Consider the following 26,790-nt stretch of genomic DNA (forward strand, 5'->3'; position numbering starts at 1 on the left):
ATTCTTTGTCTCTATTTCAACACTCAGAGCGGTCCAGACGGCAGCAGGACTGACTCTGCCTCTGACTCTGTAGGAGAGCATCCCAGACCGGCATTAACTCCCAGTCCAAGTTTCCAACAAACAACACAGAGAAAGAAAAGTGGTGTGTGATTTATTAGGGGCTTATTCACTGGCAGTGACCAATACAGGAGGAATGCTGCCAGACATTGTTGTAGCTCCTTTAGAGGAGAAACTGTGGCTACCAGACGTTAACGTGCACAGACTCTTTTAAACCATTACTAATCTACTGGGTTTATTAGAAATTGTTATTAGGCCTATTAGTATATAGGCATTTGATTAGTTTATATATGGATTGATATTCACAGAGGCTATGGAAGCTCAATTCTGACAGAAAAAGAAGGGACAAAAGAAGAAAAGAGGAGAAGACAAAAAGACAAATTATGAGACACTAAGTCTCTTTCAATGTCTAAAGGTCCAATACCTAAGATGCCAATTTCTGCCAATAGGCCTAATAGGAAAAAACAACAACCAAGAATTAAAGGTTAACAATGATAATAAAAAGAAATATTCTCACTATGAGGCAGTGAGTCAAAATGTTGACTGTCCAACTGGAGGTCAGTAATATAAGATATTAAGTCGTCATTTTGACTCAAAATTATACATTTTTATGATTTTGTTAAAAAAAAAAAAAAACTTTTTCACTTATAATTTCTCATAATAACTTCTCAGGATTTTGACTCCACTTTGCTAATTGTGTTTTTCTGCTCTTTATATTTTTCACCGTTAATGGACCTCCATACATACGGAAGTATAGTTATTTTTATTTATTTATTGTACATGTGACTTACTTAGTGTTTCCATAGTCCATGAACTGACTCTTTACTGTACGGTAAGTGGACTTACACCCTCCCCCCCCTCCCCCCCTATATTGAGATTAATTTTTCCTTTTTTTTAATTTAGGCCATCTATATTTTATTTAATTTTATGTCTGATATAGATATACATTATATTGACTTATTCTTGCTCTACATATGTTTAATGTTAACTTTTTCCATAGTCCATGAACTGACTCTTTCCTGTACGGTGAGTGGACTTATTTACTTGATTTTTCCTATATTGAGATGTGTATTGGTGTATTTTTTTCTTAGTAGGCTTTATTTTATTTTCATTTTTATTTTATTTCACTTTATTTTATTTAATATAAATATACATCATATAGACTTATTCATTCTCTACACATGTTTAATGTTAATTTTACTAAACGCTCATAAAACCACAAACCTCATCATCATAAGATGCTTTTGTAGTCCTCCGTTGACTCGCCTCCCAACTCCACTTCCCATGCTGCATTGCGAGGGGGGCGTCGACGGCTGCACATGTGCACACGCAGAACATAGCGAGCATGAAGTGAACTGTTAATAACTCGTCAATAATATTCCACCTCTGCGTCTCTGCTGCTCTTTCTCTCCTTCATCCCGCTTTCCCACCGGCGCGCGGCTGCTTGTGGTTTGGTTGCGTGTGCGCTCGCGGGGCAGCATGGCGGCGGAGGAGGACGACGTTCTGCTGTTCCTCATCTACCAACACCTGAAGGTGAACGGCTACAAAAAAGCTGCCAAGGTGCTGGAGAAACACATTACTCAGGTGAGAAGTCAGGAACTCACAGTAGAGAGATAGTGTGAAATATCTGATTTTATTGATGTTTTTATTTTTTTATTTTTTATTGATAGGCTAATGGACGGTTTGGAAGTGCGTGTAGTTGCATGTTATATAAGAAAGTGGATTAAATGTGTTGTTGAGCCTCAGTGTCACTCAGTCCAGTGTGTGTTGCAGCACATGGCTCCTCTGTGAGGCCTCCAGCACGAAAAGAACATAATGTTACAGGAGCTGCATGGCTGTAAAAACAAGGCTGCTGCTCCTGCAGGAGGAGGAGGAGGAGGAGGTGGAGGCCTGTTACTATCACTACTACTACAGTACTACTGCTGCTGCTGCTGCTGCTGCTGCACACTGAGCCCTTTAAAACCTCATTTAATATTTAATGTGCCCAGTCAGTACAGCTGGTTATTGTTGGTTAAATGCACCAGTGGATTAATCAGATGGTTGATGATCGGATTATCAACCTGCTCTCATTTGGAGAATTGATGACTCACTTTGATCTGTTTCTAAAAGACAGAATTTGATGATTTTCTGCATCTCACGTTATAATAAATATGAATATTTGTTTTAGATTTTGTTGGTTTCTTCGGTTAGCAAAACAAAACATGTGACCGTGATACTTTGATCTGTAAGAAAGTTTTGATTAGATTTTTTTTTCTTACAGTTTTCTAATATTTCATTGATAAAATGATGCTGCACTGACTGACTTGGAATAGAATAGTATTGATTAAGATAATCATTAGTTACAACCTTAGACTGTCCTGAGCCCATGTGTGCACATGCACAGACACGTTGTGGAGGAACAGGCTGCACTCGGCACTCAGTCACAGTCCTGCCCTAGTTTCTGCTCTCACATTATGTAAAGTTGAACTAATTAGAATAAAACTATTGATAACAAGTTAAAATCTGAGCTGATCAATGATTAAACCAATAACTTCAGTGATTCAGCTCATTTCTCCTGTAACGCTGCTCAACATAGTATTTTATTTTATTTTATTTTGTTGTATTTTTCTTGCACTTTCATGCACAAACATCACAAATATGTTGTAGAGTTGAAACGTGAGCTGTGGTCAGTTCAAGTCCTGAGTTTCAGGTTTCAGACTTGTGAGCTAAAAAAGTCACAGTGTGAAGCTTCAGTGAGTCGACAAAATGTTTTTGTTTGGATTTTTTTTTCTTCTCCAGAGCTTTAAATTTCTCATATATCCCAGTTTTCGTTATGTTGCTGCCGCGTGGATTCATTTCCGGGAGCGTGCGGCATCAAAGTGGTCGCATTCCTTCAACCACAGGAAATTTGCGATTTCCCTCCTCGACCCCCTTTTTTCTTTTTCTTCTTTGTTTTTGTTGAGCTGCAGGAGAATCGTCGGCCGCTCTCAGATCTCAGATGAAATCAGTTTTTAAAAAAAGAAAAAAAAAAGTGAATGCTTTATTTGCTCAGGATGGTGTGAGTTAATGTGTTGATGTTTTGTTTTGCGTTCAGGTGGAGACGCCGGAGGAGAGCTGCTCCAACCTACACGACATCTACACAGGCTGGATGAAGTGAGTCTCACGTCATACGTCCTCCTGTTATCTAACTGCTGCTTTTTAGTTCTTTCTTTTGATAATTAATAACGTGTTTAAACATCAGCTGCGTGGCGTTTCAGATCAATAACATCACACATAACATTAAACCACTGCAGAATTTGAAAACAAACTGAACGAAAGTGAAAAAATCTGTCCTTTTTATTAGTAGGTTATGTTGTTTACTACAAATGGGAGCATGTTTCAATCATTAGAAGATTATTTGTAGAAAAGAACAAACTAATCGTTATAATCCAGTATTGTTGTAATGACAGTAAGTCAATAGAAAACAGGTTTGATCCTGGTTTAGTTTGATTTTAATGGTCGTTGACAGTTTGCTGGTTTTAAACCAGGTTTAATCCAGATGCTACAGATGATGATGATGATGATGATAAAGTTTGTTTCTAAACTTTTCTCACTGTTTCATTCATTCACTGTGTTTTTTCTTTGATCTCTGGATTTTATGACTTAGCTTTTTTTGTAATAAAGACGACTCAGCATGAAACACAGAGACCAGAGACAGAGCAACAGATTAGCTGCTGGACCGTACGCTCCGACCGAACTCCATATGAACAGGATGTGACTAGTGTGTGTGTGTGTGTGTGTGTGTGTGTGTGTGTGTGTGTGTGTGTGTGTGTGTGTGTGTGTGTGTGTGTGTGTGTGTGTGTGTGTGTGTGTGTGTGTGTGTGTTCACTCTGAATGACTGTCTGGCCGACTGGCGGCGACCCCCTGCCACCCAGAAGAGGATTAAATGAGCAGCAGATAAATGAATGAGTGACATCATTTTATCAGAGTTTCCACGCGTCTAAAATTAAAACCTTGAAAGTTCTGGAAACAAAACAACTTAAAGGCCCCATGCTGTGCACTTTTCTCTGGGTTTATTTACCTGCTGATATCCCTAACAAGATATATCATTGGTTTTGAGTACCTGTGATCTGCTTAATATGGTTTATACTGCCCCTTTCTGTTGCCTCTTTCTGGAGCTCTAGCAGGCACAGATCATTTGGCCAATCAGAAGAGAGAATGAGAACCTCTCCTCTGATTGGCTGACTGTTTTTGAGTGGCATGTGGTCGGGCCAATCACAGGCAAGTAACTGAAACCTAAGCTGCATTCATAAAAATTGAAAAAAAAACAACTGGTCACAGTGGGCGGAGTTACCTTGTGTGTGACATCACAGAAAGGAGGAAGTGCTATCTGCTCGTCTTAAAGAGACAGTTCCTACAAATGGGCGGTGTGTGTTTCTCCGTTTATGACCAGTTTGATGCATGGGGCAGTATATACGTGGCCCAGAGACCTCCCCAAGCACCAAAAAATAACCAAAATCACATTTTTCATGCCATGGGGCCTTTAAAAGTGCTTGATTTTATATTTTCAATGCAAAAAAACCCACAAAAAAAAACAACACAAACTTCTTTTCATAATAGTTGAAACTGTGTGTGTGTGTGTTTGTGTGTTGCAGGCTGTGCTCTCTGGCTCATGATGCCAAGCAGGAGACAGAAGACGTCTCTGCTGCTCTGAAGAAGAAGAGCATCAAGCCAGAACCTGCCACAAGTGGAGAAGAAGAAGCAGAAGAAGAAGCAGGAGGAGGCGCTGACGCCAAACTGTCTAAAACTGCAGAAGAAGAAAGCGCAGATACCAAGCCTGCGATGGGTAAAACTTTATTTATTCATCTAATAACAGTTTGTTTTTCCCGTTGTAAAAGGATGAACATCAAGGTTTGATTAAATCTTCAGCTTCACCTGTTTTTCTGTAGCAAATCTTCTTTGTGTTGGCGACCACATGTTGTTGTTTTTTTGGTCATTTTTTTTAAACTTTCAAGCATTAAAGGGATAGTTCAACATTTTGGCAAATTGGCCCATTGCCATAATCCCTATAGTCATAGCAGTAGGTTTGTTACCTTTAATTGTCGGTGCAAGCTATTTTCAGAACGGCGGAGCAGAGCCGTGAGCTGCTCAGAGCTACGCTATGGAGGCTCATGGGATTTCTTGGTTTCCCTCATCAAACTCATCAAATACACAATCCAACAACTCCACAACGCTCTGGTGGACAAGTTGTGACCTGCACATTCACCACGCTATGAGATAATAACACAACGTTACCAGACAGAGTTGTTTTAGAGGGAAATACAGAGACTGTTGATGAAAAACTGTCCCTGAAGGCAACGTGCATCAGCGTTTTTGCATGAATTTCCCTCTAAAACAACTCTGTGTGGTAACGTTGTGTTATTATCTCATAGCGTGGTGAATGTGCAGGTCACAACTTGTCCACCAGAGCGTTGTGGAGTTGTTGGATTGTGTATTTGATGAGTTTGATGAGGGAAACCAAGAAATTAAATTCGAAATTAAAGGTAACGAACCTACTGCTAAGACTATAGGGATTATGGCAATGGGCCAATTTGCCAAAAATGTTGAACTATCCCTTTAAACCCTTCTGTGTTTCTTTGGCTCTGGGCAGATGTTGAGGAGTCGTCCGGTGCAGAGCTCGACCGTGTGGAGGCAGATGGAGAGAACGGTGGAGAGCAGCTGCCGGGCGCTACAGGTGAAGCCAGAGCAGCTGAAGAGATGACGGACTCTCCCGTCGACGAGGAGGAAAAGGAGGAGAAGAAACAGGAGGAAGAGGAGGAGAAGAAACAGGAAGAGGAGGAGGTGAGCAGAGACCAGTCTGAACCAGTTAGTTTCCTCTCTCTCTCTCTTTCTTCCTCTTCCACTTTACTTTCCCACCGTTTTTATTGCCTTTCCGTCCGTGCGCTCCTACTGCGTCATCTCCTTCGTCAGCCGGGCGCAGCTGTTTACCTCCGTTGCCAAGGAGATGAGATTGGCACCTGTAGTGACGTAGGCAGGAAACACTGCGGCGGCGGCGGTGACCCAGCTGGTCGATCGATCACACACACACACACACACACACACACAGACACACAGACACACACACAGACACACGCTGCCCTCACAGGGAAAGAATGTGTGTGTTCAATAAAATCACTTATTATGTCACTGTGACATCGAGTCGTTGCAAAAGCATGGAAGAATGAAGTTTACTGTCACTTCTCTGATAATCTGCAAAAGGACAAGATGGTTCTTCTTCTTATTGTTGTTATTATTATTATTATTATTATTATTATTATTATTATTATTATTATTACAACAGAACATGTTTGAACATGTTCGCAGCACAAAAAACAAATATGAAGGAGATCAGAAATGAGTGAGAAACTCATGAAACAAAGAGGACGGAAAATTAATTCGTGTTTTTAAAGCTGCACAAGAAAATGAGGTTTAATGAAACCTGAGGGTCACAAGTTAAAAGATTTAAATAAACTAGAAAAAAGTAGTGACAAGTGAGATTTACGGCGGGCTTACATTGTACGATTTCACCACGATTTTGTCGTTCCATACGAGTCGCAGCATAATTTGCATAATCGTAGAGGGATCGCGGGGTCGTGAGCATTTATTGGGACGTATGGTTAGTAGGGGTGGGTATTGCCAAAGACCTCACGATACGATACGCATCACGATACTTGAGTCACGATACAATACGATATTGCGATATCCAAATTTTGCGATATGTTGCGATATTCTACGATATTCTACATAGTTCACTGAAAAATGTAAAAGGCATTATGCATCTTAAAATCCGAGTTGTATGTACATCAGATGATAGTGATAATTTATGGGAGAAACTGAGTCAAAACAATGTAATTCAAATTATCCATGCCATTTTATACAAGTACAAGTTACAACAACATATTTGCATGTACAACACACTGTCTGAGGTAGCAGTACAGTGACACCTCGCGGAGCAGAGGTGCAGAAGTCGTACTGGATTTAAGTCTGAAACATGATTTATTATTTGAAATTTTTTTTTTTTTTTTTTGGGAAAAAAAAATCGCTATTTAAATATTGAATATTGATATCATATTGCGATATAAAGTATCACGATATATTGCCATATCGATATTTTTGCCCACCCCTAATGGTTAATGAGGCTCTGTCTGCGTCACGTCCCGACGTCCTAAAGACGAGTCGCCCACCTCCTGACAAATTTCTAACATGCCATAAAATTTCTCGTCATGACGGACAATGTATGGGGTCCTACGTCACGATTCTGCACATACGACAAGTTTTTGCCCCCAAAAGTCTCCACACTGTTCAAAATCAAAAACAGCTCAAAATGACAACCAGAGGTCGAGCTCCCGCTTCGCGCACCCAGTAGTCCAGTAATTTTAGGCCAAAAAAGGGGTCAACGTTAAACAAATTGCAACAGAAGCAAACTCAACTGATTCCTTAAGATTTTTAACTGTAATATGTTAACAAGATTGAACAAGACATTTTCACCTGCTCTACCCAAAGTTTAGATCAGGTGTTGTATGTATGCAAATTAGCCATACGTAATTGGATTATGCACTGTTGGCTCATGTCATACCTGCTCTACTAAGGATTCTCCACTATTGGAACCAGCGTCAGGAACCAATGTCAGTCTGAGGTTTACAATCGAGCAGTTATAGAGCAGCACAGATCTCAGCGGCATCGCAGGGTCGTCGTGGTGGAGAGCAGTCGCAGAACGACGTGCAATTAGTGGAGGTCTGAGACAGACGAATAGTCGTACAGTGTAAGCCCGCCTTTAGTTCAATGGGCCGCCGTCATGATCTCACACACACTAACACACACACACACACATAGCTGTTGTCCAGTCACTGTGATAATGTGTTGATAGATGAACAGTAGCTTCAGTGTTATTTTACGCTTATGAAATACACACACACACACACACAGATACACACACACACATTACATTATGCCCACTGGTCTGTCCGGTGTCTGTCAGTCTGTGTTAGTTTGTTCTGTTGTTATCTCAAGAGTGTGTTATGTGTGTGTGTGTGTCTATCTCTGTGTGTGTGTGTGTCCGTTCTTTTATGTTGGCTCAGCGATGCGGTCGATAATGCTGTTTGGACAGAAACTGTGTGTGTGACAGAATGATAATCTTCTGAGACACATTGTGTGTGTGTGTGTGTGTGTGTGTGTGTGTGTGTGTGTGTGTGTGTGTGTGTGTGTGTGTGTGTGTGTGTGTAAATGGTTCAGTGTGGTTTTGTTTACAGCTGCCAGAGCCCTGATAACCGTACAAGTCCTGATACAGTAGAGGTTTTAATCTTTTCTTCTTCCTCTCAGCACTGATTTCTAACTCGTTTCTTCTGAACTCAATTAAAAGCAGAAACACGGACGACAGAGTTTCGGTTTAAGTTGCTTTTGTTGTTTCACAGCAGGTCAAATTAAATGTGGCTCAGATTAATTCAATCTGCCAAACACAGTTGACATCATTTGTCTAAAAACAGGATTTCGTAGTGTGTTTTTATGTGTATTTTAATCAGTCGTAGCTTCTGTATTTTATTTTATTTTTCTGTTTTTTATGAACCACTCATTGAGATCGTGTCCAGACATTTTATGGTTCCCAGAGGATGAATCTCTCTGATCTAGCGCCACCATGAGGTTGAGCTTTATGTTTTTGAGTGAAAGATCTCATCACTCTTGGATTAATCCAGGCCTCAGTTTACATTTATCTAACACTTTAGGCCTAAACACCTGCAGTAAATGCTGGTACTGTGATTTGGGTTGCTAATTAGCAAACTCTGGCTACTAACATGCTAAAACAATATGGCTGTGTACGTGTTGCACTCATTCTTTACAGTGTACAGAAGATTTAATACCAGTTTACTTGTTTAAAGACTTGTTTCACCACCAGCCATGTGTAGTTAATTTTTTTCGCCCTTAGCTTTTATCTGCTGGTGTGTTTTCTGTTGTAGAAGAAGAGACCGACTTTGTGTGACTCATCCTGCTAGCTGCTAGAGTGAACACACGGCAGATTAAAAAGCTGCTTCGACTTATTATTTCTGATATCTGGAAAATAAAACATGATAGACCTGTTCTTAGAGTCCCGAGGTCAGAGACACACACGCTACAGAAACAGTTTTGTTCCTGCTGCCGTTTGTCTTTTAAATAAGATGTAGTGCACTTTTTATACTTTTTTTTTTCCAACCTTGGTTTAGCTCATTATTTATGTATTTGAACTTCTTTTTTTACTTATTCACTGCCCACGCACTGTGTCATACTCTTAATGTGTTTCACAGTTATATTTCACTGGCATTTTTAAGGAATATTTATTTTCTGATTTTGAATCACGATCAGTGAGCTAAATTAATGCCAAACCGCTGATGCGCGTTCCCGTTGGTGGCAGTTTTTCATCAAGCAGTCTCTGTATTTCCCTCTAAAACAACTCTGTGTGGTAACGTTGTGTTATTATCTCATAGTGTGGTGAATGTGCAGGTCACAACTTGTCCACCAGAGCGTTGTGGAGTTGTTGGATTGTGTATTTGATGAGGGAAACCAAGAAATCCCATGAGCCTCCGTAGCGTAGCTCTGAGCAGCTCACGGCTCTGCTCCGCCGTTCTAAAAATAGCTTGCACCGACGATTAAAGGTAACGAACCTACTGCTAAGACTATAGGGATTATAGCAATGGGCCAATTTGCCAAAATATTGAACTATCCCTTTAAGTGTCCCTTTGTTTTGTCTTTTTTAGATGGTGTTGCCCTCCAACTGCAAAATAAATCTACCGACGGGTGTTAGTAAAGTTACCTGACCTGTTTTTACTGCTAAAGGAGGGCCGCTAACGAGGCTAACAGGCTAACTAACCGTCTGTCTGTGTGTGTTCTCCAGTCGGCTCCTGTCGAGGCCTCGGCTGAGACGACCAACGGGCCAGAAACCGGCAGCTGTGACCCGGAGGAGGCGGGTGGAGCCACCGTGAGCGGCTGCGGCCCGGTCGAGCCGAGCAGAGAGGAGCCTGAGGAGGCGATGGACGATGAGCTGCAGCAGGTTTGTGACCAGAGGCTGAATCTGAACTATGTGGTCATGCAAGTTCCCTCCTCACATCAGCTCAAGAAGGTTTTTGCTGCATGATTGGGTTTTTTTGCACCACCACCTATCCAAAGAAAACTTTTAAAGGTGTTCAGAAACGGTCGTTTGTCCTGTTTGTCGCGCCTCCTTCTACGAGTTTCCACGAGTTGCCGCACGAATTTACCCGAGTAAGGAAAACTAATTTGATTGGTCGTTATCGAGCGGGCGGGATATTCAATGTTTGGGGCGAGACCGAGCTCGGTGTGTGTGTGCGGATCCAATATCAGTGGCTGATGAATCGTGAGCAGCGTGACGCATCATTCGTGCGCCTGCATTATCCAATGCGAAAAAAACTACCCCACTTTCATCCCGGATTCACTCGAAAGTAGAATTTTGCACAAAGTTTGGGCTACATCGTCTGATAGATGAGTTATTACACTAATGTTAAGACCCAGAGTGGAATCAAATTCATTTTTCTTTTCTGTACACCTTTAATCATATGTTTTCTCTGTTCATACCGTTTTAATTTGTCCCACATTTCAACTGCACGCTGTTAAACTTCTGCCTCAAGTGATGTGTGGGACAGTATTGTATTTATGCACTAAATGCACTTTTATTTTTTTTACTGCTGGGCTCCTCTGGACATCAATGTAATGTAATTTGCACTTTTTGCACCAGTTCTGCGTCAGTATTAAGCTGCTCTAAACGATATCTTGTTGTTATTTAGAACTGTGTTATTATGACAATGACAATAAAGTATCTAAGTCTAAGTCATGTCAGCTATATTTATAGAGCACATTCAAAAACGACACATGTTGATCAAAGTGCTTTTACAATTATGTACAAAACAAGGACAATGACAAAAAAATATAAAAAAAGAGAGAGAAACACAGAGAAAAAACATTAAAAAACATTAGGTGAAATAAAATAAAAATTAGAGGATGATGAGAAAAAAGATGTGTTTAAAGCTGTGTTTTGAAAATATTAATAGAGAGTGAAGAACAAACAGCAACTGAAACTTTTCGGTTCTTTCATCTCTGGTTTTTAATTTGGTATGAGGGATGGAAAGCAGAGATTTGTGGGAGGATCTGAGAGAGGAGGAGTTCAGAGTTCAGAGATATAATTTGGCCCATCAAGTGCTTTTGAAAACAAATAAAAGTGTCTTATAATCAATCTTCTATTTTATTGGTAGCCAGTGAAGAGAGCTAGGCCTGTTTATTCTCATCCTGCACTGAAGAAATAACATAAAATGAAATGAAGAAATGTTAATTAGCTTTAACCACGGCTCATATAAAACAGGACTAACTGTTGATTCTTGGCTCGGCCCGGCCTCACCCTCTCTGCACATCTGAAACTTATTTTTGCAGAGGATTGCGACAGTGCATTGTTTGTGCTGCAGAGTTTCCAGAAGGAATCTCTGCACGCACTTTTCTCTTTCGCTGACTCAGGAGATTTTTTATTTATTTATTTATTTATTTTAAACATCGTTCTGCCTCCTGGAGGTTTGGGGGGATTTAAAATGTCGCCGTACCCGGTGGTGTTGGCAGGGAGCGAGCTCAGGCTGCAGCGCACGGTGTAATTATGTGTTGGAATAATTTAAATCTCCTGCACGAACAGAAATGTCAACTTCACTTTAAACCTCTGCATATTTCTAGTGTTTAGATAAAGTTTAAGCCACAGCGGAGACATCGGTCCAGGACAAAATATTTACACAACTGTTTAATAATCACCATGAAAGGTTGTACAGAGTTTCAACTTTCACTCATCCAGTGGCGCATTTCACCAAAGATCATACGGACATTGATCCTGATGCCACAGATACTTCATGTCTACTACTAATCTACTATTAAATGTTGAATTAAATGCACATATTCATGCTTAAGTTCTATATTTTCATGAACCCTCATGCTTCGTTTTAATGACATCAGGTCAAATTTGTTCAATGCTAAACTAACGCCTTAGCTGAATCGCTAAAAACACAAAAAATGGTGAGAATATAAAGTAAGCGTTCATTCATAAAACGTTCACTATGTCTTTGGTATTATCTTTGTCTTTTGATTATCTCAGACAATTAAAGTTTTCTTTACCTTTACATGTTTCGACGGCTGTCATCCGTCTTTTACAGTAATAGATAATTGATATGATGATGATTGGAAAGTTGCTGTTGAAGGACGTTTTGCACTTGCATGGTTTTCCCTGCCTCTATCTAAGGCAACCCAGGGAAAACCCAGCACACACTCAATTAAAAACGATGATATAAACCTAATTTCTCAACTTTCCTGTAACTTTTGCACAACATCTCAAAGTCCAGCAGTCAGACCCCCTCATGACGTCAGTGGTCGTTCAGTCTCTAGTTGTTTCCATGTGTCTCCTCCTCTGGACGTGAGCTCAAAGCAGTAAAATCAGGTTAATTACAACTTGGAGCTGATTCTCATTAGTTCTGTGTTTTTTTTTATTCTTATCACAATTGAATAAACACACAAAACCAGTCGGCGTGAGTTCAGTTCTCTGGAAATGAGGCGACGTCACTAGAAGATAAAAACTGAGTCGGACTCAGACTGTAAACACAGCAGCAGGTTAAATGACTCCGACTGTTGTAAACATCCGTCACAGTTTACAGCAGCCTGCAGAGTTGTTTTTCCTTGTGCAAAAGCTGATAACCACCAACACCGTCAGTTTGACTTCAGAATAAAGATTCTCTTCTCTTCAGACTCATGTTACTTTTCCAGACCTTAGAACAAAGTCATGATAATTGTTGATCAAAAACTATGAAGCTGTGACGACAGTTGTAATAAACTAGAAAATGAAAACAATATGAGAAGTTGTATATTTTTTCTTTATTACTTAAAGGGATAGTTCAGCATTTTGGCAAATTGGCCCATTGCCATAATCCCTATAGTGATAGCAGTAGGTTCATTACCTTTATTTGTCGGTGCAAGCTATTTTTAGAACGGCGGAGCAGAGCGGTGAGCTGCTCAGAGCTATGCTACGGAGGCTCATGGGATTTCTTGGTTTCCCTCATCAAATACACAATCCAACAACTCCACAACGCTCTAGTGGACAAGTTGTGAGCTGCACATTCACCACGCTATGAGATAACAACACAACGTTACCACACAGAGTTGTTTTAGAGGGAAATACAGAGACTGTTGATGAAAAACTGCCCCTGAAGGGAACACGCATCAGCTGTTTTGCATGAATTTCCCTCTAAAACAACTCTGTCTGGTAACGTTGTGTTATTATCTCAGCAGCTCACGGCTCTGCTCCGCCGTTCTAAAAATAGCTTGCACCGACAATTAAAGGTAACAAAACCTACTGGTATGACTATAGGGATTATGGCAATGGGCCAATTTGCCAAAAATGTTGAACTATCCCTTTAAATTAAAACGAGCAGCCTGGTCTAAATCTATATTAAAGTGTGTTTCAGTGTCATTCAGTCTAACCGGGACTTTATTCTGCCCTGTTTTGTGTCCTCAGGACCCTGAAGCGGCCACAGACGCCTCTAAAGCTGCAGATGAACCCTCCGCATCAGAACAGACGGCTGTCACTCAAACAGAGGCCACGCCCCCTTGTGCAGAGGAGGCAGAGGAAGAGGAAGGCGGCGCTGCAGAGGTGCAGTCCTGGCGGCTCTTGATGTATTTCTGGATATATTTGATATTTGGAGAACCAGAGCTGTGCATCATTTTTCCCGAGTGTCCTCAAACGCTGCATTTCCAGCCAAACTATGATGTCAGTGGCTGTGCTGATGTTCTGGAAGCAGCTTAATCACATTTCTGGTTTTCATTTTCTCAGTAACTCGTCGTGTCCATATTGTTTATTTTAACCAGACGGCGTGGTAAAACTCCAGCTCAGAGCAGCGTTTTTTTCTCTTTTTTTAATACTGATTAGAAAGGATCCAGTCTGTCGTGGGTTAAAGGGATAGTTCAACATTTTGGCAAATTGGCCCATTGCCATAATCCCTATAGTCATAGCAGTAGGTTTGTTACCTTTAATTGTCGGTGCAAGCTGTTTTTAGAACGGCGGAGCAGAGCCGTGAGCTGCTCAGAGCTACGCTACGGAGGCTCATGGGATTTCTTGGGTTTCCCTCATCAAATACACAATCCAACAACTCCACAACGCTCTGGTGGACAAGTTGTGAGCTGCACATTCACCACGCTATGAGATAATAACACAACGTTACCAGACAGAGTTGTTTTAGAGAAAAATTCATGCAAAACCGCTGATGCGCGTTGCCTTCAGGGACAGTTTTTCATCAAGCAGTCTCTGTATTTACCTCTAAAACCAAGAAATCCCATGAGCCTCTGTAGCGTAGCTCTGAGCAGCTCACGGCTCTGCTCCGCCGTTCTAAAAACACCTTGCACCGACAATTAAAGGTAACGAACCTACTGCTATGACTATAGGGATTATGGCAATGGGCCAATTTTCCAAAAATGTTGAACTATCCCTTTAAGGAAAAAGATCTGAAATAAAGCGAGAAGACTAAAAAACTAAACAGAAACTAAATAAAATACAAATAGGAAGTTGATAATAAAAACAAAAATCTGCTCTGAGACTCTTCATCTTTGTTGTTGACCTGTTGCTTCCCCTCTGGTGCAGACGTCCAGCCAGGCCACGCCCACGCCCACCGCCGCCTCAGACCTGACCAATGAGCAGCCGGCAGAGAGCGAAGCCCCGCCCCCTGCAGGTACGAACGAACCAATAGCTGATAGATAAACAGGTTTTACTCCTCTGTCCTTCTTTACCTGTTATGTATGTATGTATGTATGTATGTATGTATGTATGTATGGCAGGCATCTGTTCTGTCTGTTTCTCACGGCGCCGACAAGAATCACGAGGCGTCGTGAAGGAGCCGCGCTGACGACCTCAGAGCGGCTCATCAAAGGACACGAGGTCTGAGGCCAGAAGGTCACAGGAAGGTTGGCAAGGGAAATATAAAATCAGACCTTTTGAAGTTTTAAAGTAGTTAAAGTTTCAGGCCTTTAACCGACAACGAGTTTAGAAACAGTTCAACATTTATAAAGCAGAAGAACTTCAAAACATTAAGACTAGTCAGTCGGTAATCAATAAACACAGTTATAAAGGTTTAATGAGCTCATCTGTAATGAGTTAAAGTTAATCAATGATGGATTCATCGTTTATACATCAGGTATTAAATCGGTTACAAACCAGTGGTTCATGAGATCATTTATAAAGTTAAGAAACTTTATTGATCCTTTAACAGGATAATGTTGCAGGCAGCAGCGTACCACATATACACGACCACATATACAGAATTATTGCACATCTCTTTAAAAGAGCACAAAATAAATGGAGATAAGTAAAAGAAAGTATGTATAAAATAGAAGTTGTAATAAAAGAATTAAAAGATTAGCATCAAAACAAAATGTTTCTACATACAACATGATTTAAACCTGTACTAATGGTCAGTCAATGAGTTTACGTACTAATTAGTAGTGTCAATGTAGTGCAAATGCTTTATAAATGATTAAGTGATGTTAAACTTGTGCCTTGTGTAGGTTGTATAAATATTTACCACATTTTTCCTTATAAATTCATATCATTAACTGTTGAATGCAAGTGACGTCATCAAACCTAAAGACCATTCACGAAAAGCTGAAACTAAAATAACTACTTTAACTATGACTTATTGATACATTGATTATTATCACAATAGTTAGATTTTTGATTTTGTTAATTGACTTTCAGCTGAAACATGTTAATGTTTTAATTTATTCTTATACGGCTGTTGTTTTCAACTCCTTGTGTGGAAACAATGGAAAAAATGTGACAAAAACGTATAAAGATTAAGATTATTATATGTAAGATTATTAAGACTATTATAAAGATTTGTTTTGTAACAGATTTTATCTTTATCCCAAAGACGACATGTGACTTCTTGAGCCTAATTTGTTTCTCAGATTTATTTTCATTCAGCCCGAAACAATAGAAATGAATGGAGCTTAATTTGAGCACCTGATTTATTGGAACGACGACGGTCTCTATGGAAACTGCTGACAAAGTGAGGACGTGACAGGAAATGTTATCTAATTTAACTTATTTTTTTGTAATGTGGATGAAGCGATCTTATTGAAAATACATTTCCACAGATGAATCAGATTTAACGTTCCTGCTGCGTTTAATGTCACTCTGGACACTTTAATGTCCATTTTATTTTGGAAGGAAACAGCAGCTTCCTTTTCTCTTTCTTTTTGTTGTTGGCTGCTCAAGTGAAGGACTTTTGGATGTTTTTTTTTTTTTGTTTGGAGAAAGACGGAACAGAAAAGACTTAAAGTCGAGGGTTTAACCTTGAGGCGCTCGGACTTGGCGCCAAAAGAACTTGTAAAGGTTTTTGAAGGATTGCTGCCAAAGCCTGGAGAAACTCTGGCTCTGCCAGCTCCGCTCCACTCGCAGGAAGTTTTTTCTTCTTTTTTTTTTCCATGTCAGTCGCTTGTTTGACTTCTCAAAGGGGTTTTGTTGAGCTTGTCACAGCTTGTTAGGCAAAACTGGAGCCATGACTGAGACGCAGTCGGCTCATTAACCAGAGAGTTTTAAAACTGATTCGTGACCCTGGTGCAGAAACTTCAGCCTGTCAAACTCAGATCACCAACAACCGCTGGAGAGGAAACATTCAATATTTCCTCTTGTGCTTCTGTTGCTGCAATGAAAGACTTTCAGAGACTTCACTGTTAAAGGGATAGTTCATCACATTTTGGCCACCATAATCCCTATAGTCATAGCAGTAGGTTCGTTACCTTTAATTATCGGTGCATGTTGTTTTGAGATCAGCGGGGCAGAGACGTGAGCTGCTCAGTGAACACACCACCCCTCATCAAACTCATCAAATACACAATCCAACAACTCCAAAACGCTCTGGTGGACAAGTTGTGACCTGCACATTCACCACGCTATGAAATAATCATGTACAACTATGTAATGTTACGACACATGAAGCAAATACTCTGAACTACTTGCACTTTTGAAATCCCTCCGCCCAGCAGTCGTGTCTGAAATGTAGTTCCAGCTGCATGTGCCATTAAAACAACTCTGTGTGGAAACGTTGTGTTATTATCTCATAGCGTGGTGAATGTGCAGGTCACAACTTCTCCACCAGAGCGTTTTGGAGTTGTTGGATTGTGTATTTGATGAGTTTGATGAGGGACAGGGTGTGTTCACTGAGCAGCTCACGTCTCTGCCCCGCCGATCTCAAAACAACATGCACCGATAATTAAAGGTGATGAACCTACTGCTATGACTATAGGGGGTTATGGCAACAGGCGAATTTATTAAAATGTTGAACTATCCCTTTAAGAAACACATTGGTGTTTTTGTTCTGGTCCCGCAGCTCGACAAATACATTTCAGAGCAAACTGCTGGTGATACTTAATATTTGAGGGGATTAAATGGGATTCAGCTCGGCCTCAGTGTGGTTAGTAGTTTGGCTGAAGGATTAAAGATGGACGTCTTCAGTTTGTCTCTAAATGTCATGGTTTGGTAAATACTTGAAGTTGTGTAAGAGTGCGGATTTTAGATGGCAGAAGTGTTTCCATCTTTTCCAGACCTGGACACTAAGTCTGAAAATGATCCAGAGGGAGAAGAAGAGGAAGAAGAGGAGGAGACGGTGAAGGAGAAAGAGAAAGAGGAGGAAGCAGAGGTACCAAAAGAAAAAAGATGTTGTGGGCTGAAGATTAGCCAAATAAAAAAAACCTACAGAGCTGAACAGGAAGATCTGAATCTAAATAATAACTGGTTTCTTGTCTATTTTTCCTCAGGACGATGACGCCACGTCTGAGAGCCCGACGGAGGCGTTGGCGACCACAGGTGAGCGAAAATCTGTCGCAAAACACACGACATCAGAACCACAGTTTCAAATCACTCTTCACCATATACACTTTTATCTTTTGGTCTGGACACGTTTAGCATTATTCATGGATGCAAACAGCGCGCCGAAAAGCGAAACTCGCTTTTTTCATGACCAATTAGGTGACTTGTGTGAATCGTTCAGATCCGAAGAGTTTTTGTTTTTGGGGGGGGGGGGGGTCTCAGCGTCTCAGCTGGGGTCAGTAGAATGTTTTTCTAACAGACTGACAGTGACAATCACGTGAAACTGAGGCGAACTCATTCATTGTTGCCTCTGATTATACTGGTAACAGCCGACCTCCAATGTAGACGTGCGACGTGCGCGCTCATGAAAGCGGCGCGTATCCGCGTGCATTCGGTGCTACGGCGACGCCGTTTTTTTCCCCCCCGTGCGTGGTGGAGCTGTGCGCCGCGGACATGCACGGTTCCCTACGTTGCTGTGTCAGGCAGGTGTCTCCCACGGAGCTCTGCCCCGTTTCAGAGGTGAAGGAAGCCCTGAGTGGAAAGACGTCACCTCCGCGATGTAGAATGTGTTCAATTAAAGTGAAACTAACACATTATATAGGCCTATATGTCCATTACACACTGAATGAAACATCCCATGTCTTTATTTATTCAGTTTATTTTAATAGTAATAATTATGACTAACATTCAGTGAAGACCTAAAAATCAGTATCTCCAAAAATGGAAATAATGCAAAGGAATTTTTTTTTTTCTAAGCATTTTTAATATAGAAATGTTGGCCTTCTGAAAACTATGTCCATCTATATGCACTCAATACTTGGTTGGGGTTGAACTACTGGAAATTGACTTTTCCGTGATATTGCAATGTACTTATTTGTTAATGGTGCAGCACCCCCCCCCCCCCCCCCCCCCCCCCGGGAAATTCCTCTCTTTTTTGGTCCTGACCCGTTTGCATCCCTGATTATTAGTGCTGAGACGAACTCCATATGGACTCGATGATGTGATTAGATGTAGGAGCATATTTCTGCATAAATTTTATTATATATATATATAATATACATTTTGCATATTAACGAGAGAAATGTTGTGGTTTTCTGAAGCTCACACTCTTAGTTCAGACGTGCATGTGTGCAAACAAACTCAACTTAATCAGGAGGAACTTGATTTAAACCAAAACTGGAGAATAACAACATGTTATAGAAACTTCACATTCGTACATGAAGATGATCTGATTGGAGTTATTCTGGCTGCAGATTTACTTGAACGTGCAACTAATTTATATCATGAAGATAAAAGTGTTCAAAACACAGAAATCACAAATCTGTTACTGTTTATTAATAAGAAGTGGTTTTCATCTTTAAAGCTGTTCAGAAAAAGAAAAGAATTTGATCCCACTATTAGTGTAATAACTCATCTATCAGACGATGGAGCCCAAACTTTGTGCAAAATTCTATTTTCAAGTAAATCCGGGATGAAATTGGGGTAGTTTTTTTTGCATTGGATAATACAGGTGCACAAATTCTCAGATTCAGTGCTATTTAGAAAAAAACAACAGAGTAAAAAGTGTTCAATAAAAATAGGTGAATGAACTTTTTGCTCTCAAATAGAGAAAAAATATCCTCTGTTTGTTTCCCTGCTCTGTTGTAGAGAAGCCGACAGCGACGGCGGCGGCTGCTGAACCGACAGACGCCGACGCCGACGCCTCCATCATCCTCAACATCCAGGTGGAGGACGGAGACGCCGGTCCGCTGGCGGAGGAGGAGGAGGTGAGGACGCCCAAGAAAAAGAAGAAGAAGAACAAGAAGGAGACGGAGGCGACTGAAGAAACAACAACAGACACGTCCACCGCCGACACTCCTCTCACCTCCAAATCCACCAAGAAGAGGAAGAGAGACAAAAAGAGAAAAGAAGAAGTGGAGGAGGAGGAGGAGGAGGCGGTGGTGGAGGATCAGGGGAAAGAGGAGGAGGAGGAGAAGCAACAGCAGGAGGAGGAGAAAAAGGAGGAGGAGGAGGAGGTGTCTCAGGTAACTCCATCAGGGAAAAAGGCCAAAAAAAGGAAAAGGGAGAAAGAAGAAGTGGAAGAAAAAGAGGAGGAAAGTCCCGTCGCTCCTTTGGAAAACAAGATTAAAAAGAAAAAAAAGAAGGTTAATGATGTAGAGAAGGAGGAGAAGGAGGCGGAGGAGGAGAAGGAGGAGGAGGAGGAGAAAGAGGAGGATCCTCCAGAGACTCCTGCAGAGACGGAGAAAAAGAAGAAGAGGAAAAAGAGGAGAAGGGAGGGAGGACAGGAGAACCAGGTGCAGTCTGAGGAACCACCAGCAGGGGGCGACGACGCCTCAGATAACAAACTGGACGCAACAGGTTTAAAAAAAAAAAACCAACAACTCACAGATCCTTTTCCTTCTTCTTTTTTTTTTTTTTTTTCCTAATCATGAATATTTAATTAGCTTTAACTCTTCTTCTGCTGCAGGTGGAAACTCGCCTCAGGTCTCCTCGGCCAAGAAGAAGAGTCGCCTCAGGAAGAAGCTGAGCCAGAAGAAGAGACTGAGGCTGAAGAGGATCAACGTTCCTGCCAGGAAGAAGTCAGTGCATTTTATTATTATTCAACACAAATACAGTAGATCAGTGAAATAAAAGCTGCTGTTTGAGTTTTACTGTCGTTTGTGGAGCAAGAGTACGATTTAAAGGACAATTCCGGGCAAATTCAAGCTGTATTTTCCTAACATTTTAGGTCTAAAAGAAGGAATCTGAAGGTTTTCAGTTTAATTGTTCCTGTTCGGCAGCGATGAATGGGAGCGGATGGAGATTCCGCTGCTTAGGCTGTTTCCATCCCTCAAAGCCGCATTTTTTTTCCACAGACAGCGTCAGATGGAGACTCAAACATGCACCGAGAAGTTTATTTACTTCAAGCAAGCCGACATGTTTGTAAAACTAGATCTAATTCAAAGTCTGGCAGAGTCGAGACCCAAGTTGACGCTCGGTGTGTTCACGTGCAGTGGGAAGCTCCCGTTTGTGTCTTCGATCTAGTTTTACCAACATGTCGGCTTGCTTGAAGTAAATAAACTTCTGGCTGCATGTTTGAGTCGCCATCTGACGCTGTCTGTGGAAAACAATTGCTGCTTTGAAGTTCCGCTGCTTAGGCTGTTTACATCCCTCAATCTGCTCCCATTCATCGCTGCCGTGGCGATGCGGGGACAGACACAAGTCAGTCAAGTCAAGTCAGCATTTATTTGTATAGCACATTTAAAACGACAGCAGTCGACCAAAGTGCTGCACATAGGAGGGTAAACAGTTAAATAAAACAACAATAATAAGTTAGTGCAGCATCAACAATAATAGGTTAGTGACATCAATAGCAGCTAATACAATAGATGTAAAACAAGTACGACAAGGCAAACAGTGCAGGTAATCATGAAACAGATAAAAAGATAAAAAGGAGAGAAGAACCCACGGGGTCAACATAAAATCAGGCTGAATGATACGCCAGGTGGAAAAGGTGGGTTTTTAAGGACGATTTAAAAGTCTCCAGGGACTGGGAGGACCGAATGTAGAGGGGGAGGCTATTCCAGAGCCTGGGGGCGGCTGCTGCAAAGGCTCTGTCACCACGAGACTTAAGTCTGGTTTTTGGCACCACCAGAAGTAGCTGGTCAGACGACCTTAGGGTTCTGGTTGGGGTGTGGCGCACAAGGAGCTCGGAGAGGTACAATGGGGCCAGACTATTAAGTGCTTTAAAAACAATTAAAAGAAGTTTAAAATCGATACGAAAACGGACCGGGAGCCAGTGCAGGGATGCTAAGACTGGCGTGATGTGGTCTCGTTTTTTCTTGCCAGTGAGGAGGCGGGCGGCAACTACCGCAAAACAGGAGCAATTAAACTGAAAAGCTTCAAATTCCTTCTTTTAGACCTAAAATGTTAGGAAAATAGAGTTGAATTTGCCCGGAATTGTCCTTTAAAATCATAAAAAAAAAAAAAACTCAGGACTTAGAGAAACACTAACGCAGTAAATATGTTATAAACTAATTGAAAAACTGTAAAATCTGATGTTTCCAGACAAAAACGTCTCCAGGAGGCGGCGGAGGAGGAGACGACGCCTCGGACCAAATCAAACAAAAGACCCAAAGGTGACGCCGCCGCCGCCGCTGCCCAGGATGACGCCGACGACAACGACAACGCACCAAAGAAGAAGAAGAAGATGAGCACAGAGCAGGAGGAGAACTCCTCCAAGGAAAACCAGCCTCCCAAGACAAAGCCAAAGAAGAAGAAGAAGAGGCCGGTGGAGGAGGAGGAGGAGAAGGAGGAGAGCGGAGCGGTGAGATCAGATCAACCTGAGGCCGCGTTGTCCCCGAGCGAAGGGAAGAAGAAGAGGAAGGTGAAGAAGAAGAAGGCGGTGGCGGCTGATGAAGACGAAGAGACGACGGTGAACTCAGCTCCTGTCGCTGCGAGTGCAAAGAAAAAGAGTAAGAAACTCCAAAAACATGAGTTTTATTTTTAAAAAGGCTTCAGTTAAAGCAGAAGTAAGCGATCCGGTCGTTTTGGCTAATGCTGCGTTCCAGGCAGGCTTTTGAAACCGTAAATTACAGCTTCAAGTCACGACTTACGACTTTGTAGCGTTCCAGGCAACCCACTCGTGTTTTTCCGACCTGTTTTACCTGTGAAAGTCACTATAACGGCCACTCGTAACTTCCGACCCGTGAACTCGTACCAGATCGAACTGGTACGACTTCACAGGTCGGAAAAACACGAGTTACGGGTTGCCTTGAACGCACCATAACTTCTTGTCAGCTGATGGAGTTAGCAGCCCCCGCCCTCGTCATGGATCTATTGGTCCTCGTCCCTACGTCACCACATTCACGCGCATCCCTTGGCTGCACACACAGAGAGGACCGCCCCTTCATGCCGTTCTCTCTCCTCATTGGATAAAAACTGTAGGATACAAGAAAACTTTTCTCCTCGGCTCAGAGCAGAGCAGAGTGACTGACAGACCCGTGTTTCGGTCCAAACACTCTTTGTAAGTGATTGCTGTCGGAAGATATAACTATTTAAGACTTATAGTAACACAAAAATATCGCTTACTTCTGCTTTAATTATTATTTTCGTGACTTATTAATAGTTTTTTCATTAAAATAGTGAAAATCTCCCTTTAAAAGGTGACAACGTCCTCAAACCGCCTGGTTTTACTGTTTTAGGAGTTCAATCGAAGGCTGAGAGTTTTTTTTTTCATTTCAGTTAGTTTCATCTTCAAGTTAAACAACTTCTTTCTTCACACTGACGACGACCTGTAGTGTAGTTAGAGTATTTTACTCTGAGTGAGGCCACACAGGAAATAAATAAACCTGACAGTCGTCAATATTCATGTTGTGTTGACTGATGTTCACAGAGAAGAACAGACTAAAGGAGAAACTGGAGGAGACTGAACCTGCTCCAGATGTTCCAGCTGCCTCTAAGGTACTAAGAGTTTTATACAACGTCTCTGCTTTTAGTCCCACCTGTTTTTATTTTTTTTGTTGTTTTTTTAAGTATTCAGTTTTTCTGCGAATCATCACAGTATTTTCTTTGTTTTCTCTGATGTTTCCAGAAAAAGAAATCCTCCAAAAAGAAGATGGTGTCTGTTTAAATGTAAGTAGCTTCAGTCATTTTATTTCTCACCACATATGTCTGTTCAATATGAAACCACAGTTAGCTTAGCATGAAGCTTAGAGTCTCGTTTAAAAGAATAGTTCACTAAAAAATGAAATTAATTTGTCATTAGTGACTCACCCTCATGCTGATGAATACTCCGGAGTAGTTTTTTATTCCTCAAAGTTCATCTGGAGACCCGGGAGGGGGGTTCAAAACACAAAAACGACCATAAAACTACACAAAAACCATTTAATATTCCTCCACACTGCTCGTCCACTGCAATCCAAGTGTCCTGAAGGGAGATAGTCCAGAGTTTACACGAAACAACGTCATTTAGGACATTTTTACAGCCTCAACAGTCCTGTATTATATTGCGCTCTGACATTAACACCAGAGCGCGCACCAGGCAAATTCAATCCAGGACTGTTTAGGCTGTAAAAATGTCCTAAATGAGGTAGTTTGCAGTAAACTCTGGACTATTTCCCTTCAGGACACTTGGATTGCAGTGGACGAGCAGTGTGGAGGAATATTACATGGTTTTTGTGTAGTTTTATGGTAGTTTTTGTGTCGGGTCCTATTACTCTCATGTAAAGTTTTCGTTGGACTATGAAGTCAGCATGAAGTCAATAATGACTGAATGAATTTCATTTTTTGGTGAACTATTCCTTTAATTTGTTAATTATTTTTTTTCTGCTGGTTGTTGTTTGTTAATTTGTTGAAGTAAATAAGACTATTTCCTTTCTCCCTCTGTGTGAAACATCCGGTGTTACGTTGGTGAAATGTTTGTTTTTTACGACATCGTCACATTTCAGATCCAGATTCAGTGTCTCTGAGGCTGTTTGGAGAATTAGTGAAGTGTCTTAAGTGTCGGTTCAGCTGATGTTCATGGATCATTTCACCAACGATTTAAAAAAAAATAAAATAAAAAATAAAAAATTGTGTCCTCAGGGAGTTTAGCTTTTCACAAAATGGTTTATTATAAAAAAAAAGTCAAAAAGCACGATGGAAACCAGGAGTGATGGTTCGGCTGAGGTGAAACACAAAGTTTTGGTTTTAGTGGCGACTAATGAGGAGGTTTTTTTTTTTTTTTATTCTCTCCTGATCAGACGACGTCGTTGGGAAGAGGACGATGACGACGTCTCCTGGACCCGAGAGCCCAAAGAACAAGACGACAATCTGCATAACGTCGGTGCCTTCGTCCTGATTCTTCATGTGAGATGAAAGGATTTTCTCAGAGGGAGAGAGAGAGAGAGGGAGGGAGAGGTACCTCTGAGGGAACATCAGTGTTTTACTTTTCCTCTGCTCTAAAACTGTGAACACACACACACACACACACACACACACACACACACACACACACACACACCTTTAGTTTGTTCATGTTTATGGTTTAGAAATCCTCGTCAGTGGATTGAAGCTTTAATTATACATATTTATGGCAGACCTGCTCGTTAGGGGGAGGGGGGGTTTAAATGAAATAATAAATAATTAAGAGATGAATTAATGGCCACTTCTAGTAGCAGCAGGTCATTAAATCTAAAACTCACAGTCGATTAAAGTTTTTTTTACAACTGAAGATCAGATTTTTTTTTTTTACCTTCATGAAAAATGGTTTATAATTAGTCTGGTTCTGATGTTTGTTTTTCCAAAAATCTGTTTCATAATTGTATCTGTTAAAACTTTATATCATTATAAACTAAATAACCTTGGGAAAAAAAAAACTCAGGTTTTTTATAACTTTGTAAACTGAATTATCTTTCTGTTAATTCTCAGCGTTGAAGTTGGAAACTGTCAACGTTCGTGTCTGATGAATCATTAAAGGAATTAAGAGACGATCAAAAGGAAACAAATCTATTCAGCTCAAATTAAAAACTCAGATACAAACATATTTGGATTGGGATCAAATCAGAAGATGGTAAATAACAAGTTCTGACTAAAACGTGTATAATTAAAGCTCGTCTTACCTGAGTCTTCCTCCACATCCTTGATATTTAGACTTTATTTCTCCTTCTTTGTAGAAACTTAAGTTAGTTTTGTTCCGACACTAACTCACGTTACATAAGGTGTTTGACTTTTTTTCTTTGTTTGTTAAGCTGTGAAGTTTTTTTTTTTCGTTTGTTTTTTTTTATTTGGAAATGGTTTTGTTTACAGTGTCACTGTTGTTTACAACGTTTTTCATTCATAAGTCTATGAACTTATTAACTATGCACCGGATCAAATGCTGTTATTACTGGAGGGAGAGAGTCGAGGTTTACACCACGTGTCACTTGTCTCTGTAGGAACCTCAAGTAGAAAATAAAGAAATCTAACAGTTCAGATTCTCTTGTTTGGTTTGTTTTTTGTCTCATTGTTGAATTTAACCTTCCTTCTTTCCTTCCTTTTGCCCTTCCTTCCACAATCCTTTTTCCCTTGCTTCTTTCCTTCCCTCCTTTCCTTCGTCCTTACTACTTCTTCCTTCCTGTTTTGACCTGATCAAATTGACCCAATCTGTTCCCTTCCTCCCTCCATCTTTCTTTCCTTCCCTTTTCCCCTTCCTTCTTTCCACAATCCTTTTTGACTCCCTCCCTCCCTTCCCTCCCTCCCTTCGTCCTTACTTCTTCCTTCTTTCTATCCCTTTATCCTTCCTTCCTTCTTTCCCTTTGTCCTTCCTTCCTTCCTTTCGTCCTTCCTTCCTTGACCCAGGAGGACGACAGGAGGGTAAAGTTGTAAAATTCAACATCCCATCAGTTAAAACTGAGCTGCAAAATAAAGTAAGTAAAGATCTGTCAACCAGAGTCTGGAGTTAAAAGTAATCACACCCTGTAATTATTAATGAGCATATGAAATCCTCATGGTGTAAGGTGTCAGCATCTCATATTACGATGCATCCCATAATAAGCACACTGAAGTAAAGACTGTGCAGGTGAAGTAGAGCAATGATTTAGTCAACTCATCAGATGACAGTAAATCTTGCAGCATGTTTTTGTACTAATGCACCATTATATTTATACTTTTGGACATTTGGGCTTTGTGAAACAAAACCAAACATCTGGAGACATCACAGCTGTATATTCAGTTGTGCAACGGTGAAGTTAGAGTGTTATATAAACCAAAGGTCGAGACTGAAGTGGATAAAAAGTTATCTGGAGTTCACTTCCTGTTGATCTGCTCGGCGCAGTGACCCGGTTTGACGCCACATGTTCACGTCTCTTCGCACTTTTCGTAACGTTCTGTTCAGTCAAAAAAGAAAAATATATATTTCACAAACTTGTCTGTGACTG

The 26,790-nt window shown here is 40.9% G+C and overlaps 1 protein-coding gene across 1 annotated transcript; it reads left to right on the plus strand.

The window, feature by feature from the left end:
• The first annotated feature begins 1,452 nt into the window (after nt 1-1,452).
• LOC311000111 (uncharacterized protein) lies at nt 1,453-25,068 on the plus strand. Its single transcript, XM_083990745.1, has 16 exons — nt 1,453-1,641; nt 3,131-3,189; nt 4,671-4,861; nt 5,666-5,787; nt 9,917-10,072; nt 13,571-13,705; nt 14,690-14,777; nt 17,650-17,744; nt 17,863-17,925; nt 19,564-19,680; nt 19,840-20,272; nt 20,382-20,493; nt 21,962-22,368; nt 23,289-23,356; nt 23,487-23,527; nt 24,654-25,068. Exons 1-15 carry the CDS (start codon nt 1,537-1,539, stop codon nt 23,523-23,525), a joined length of 2,190 nt encoding a protein of 729 aa, XP_083846871.1. The 5' UTR covers nt 1,453-1,536; the 3' UTR covers nt 23,526-23,527; nt 24,654-25,068.
• Nucleotides 25,069-26,790: the final 1,722 nt, after the last annotated feature.

Source organism: Trachurus trachurus (assembly GCF_905171665.1).
Source record: "Trachurus trachurus genome assembly, chromosome: 17".
NCBI lineage: Eukaryota > Metazoa > Chordata > Actinopteri > Carangiformes > Carangidae > Trachurus > Trachurus trachurus.

What these genes read in the sequence shown, in the direction of transcription:
- LOC311000111 (XM_083990745.1), top strand. Translation starts at nt 1,537, where the DNA reads ATGGCGGCGGAGGAGGACGACGTTCTGCTGTTCCTCATCTACCAACAC. An exon ending in ATCTACACAGGCTGGATGAA is followed by an intron (nt 3,190 to 4,670) that starts GTGAGTCTCACG and finishes TGTGTGTTGCAG; the next exon opens with GCTGTGCTCTCTGGCTCATG. An exon ending in ATGTTCCAGCTGCCTCTAAG is followed by an intron (nt 23,357 to 23,486) that starts GTACTAAGAGTT and finishes TGATGTTTCCAG; the next exon opens with AAAAAGAAATCCTCCAAAAA.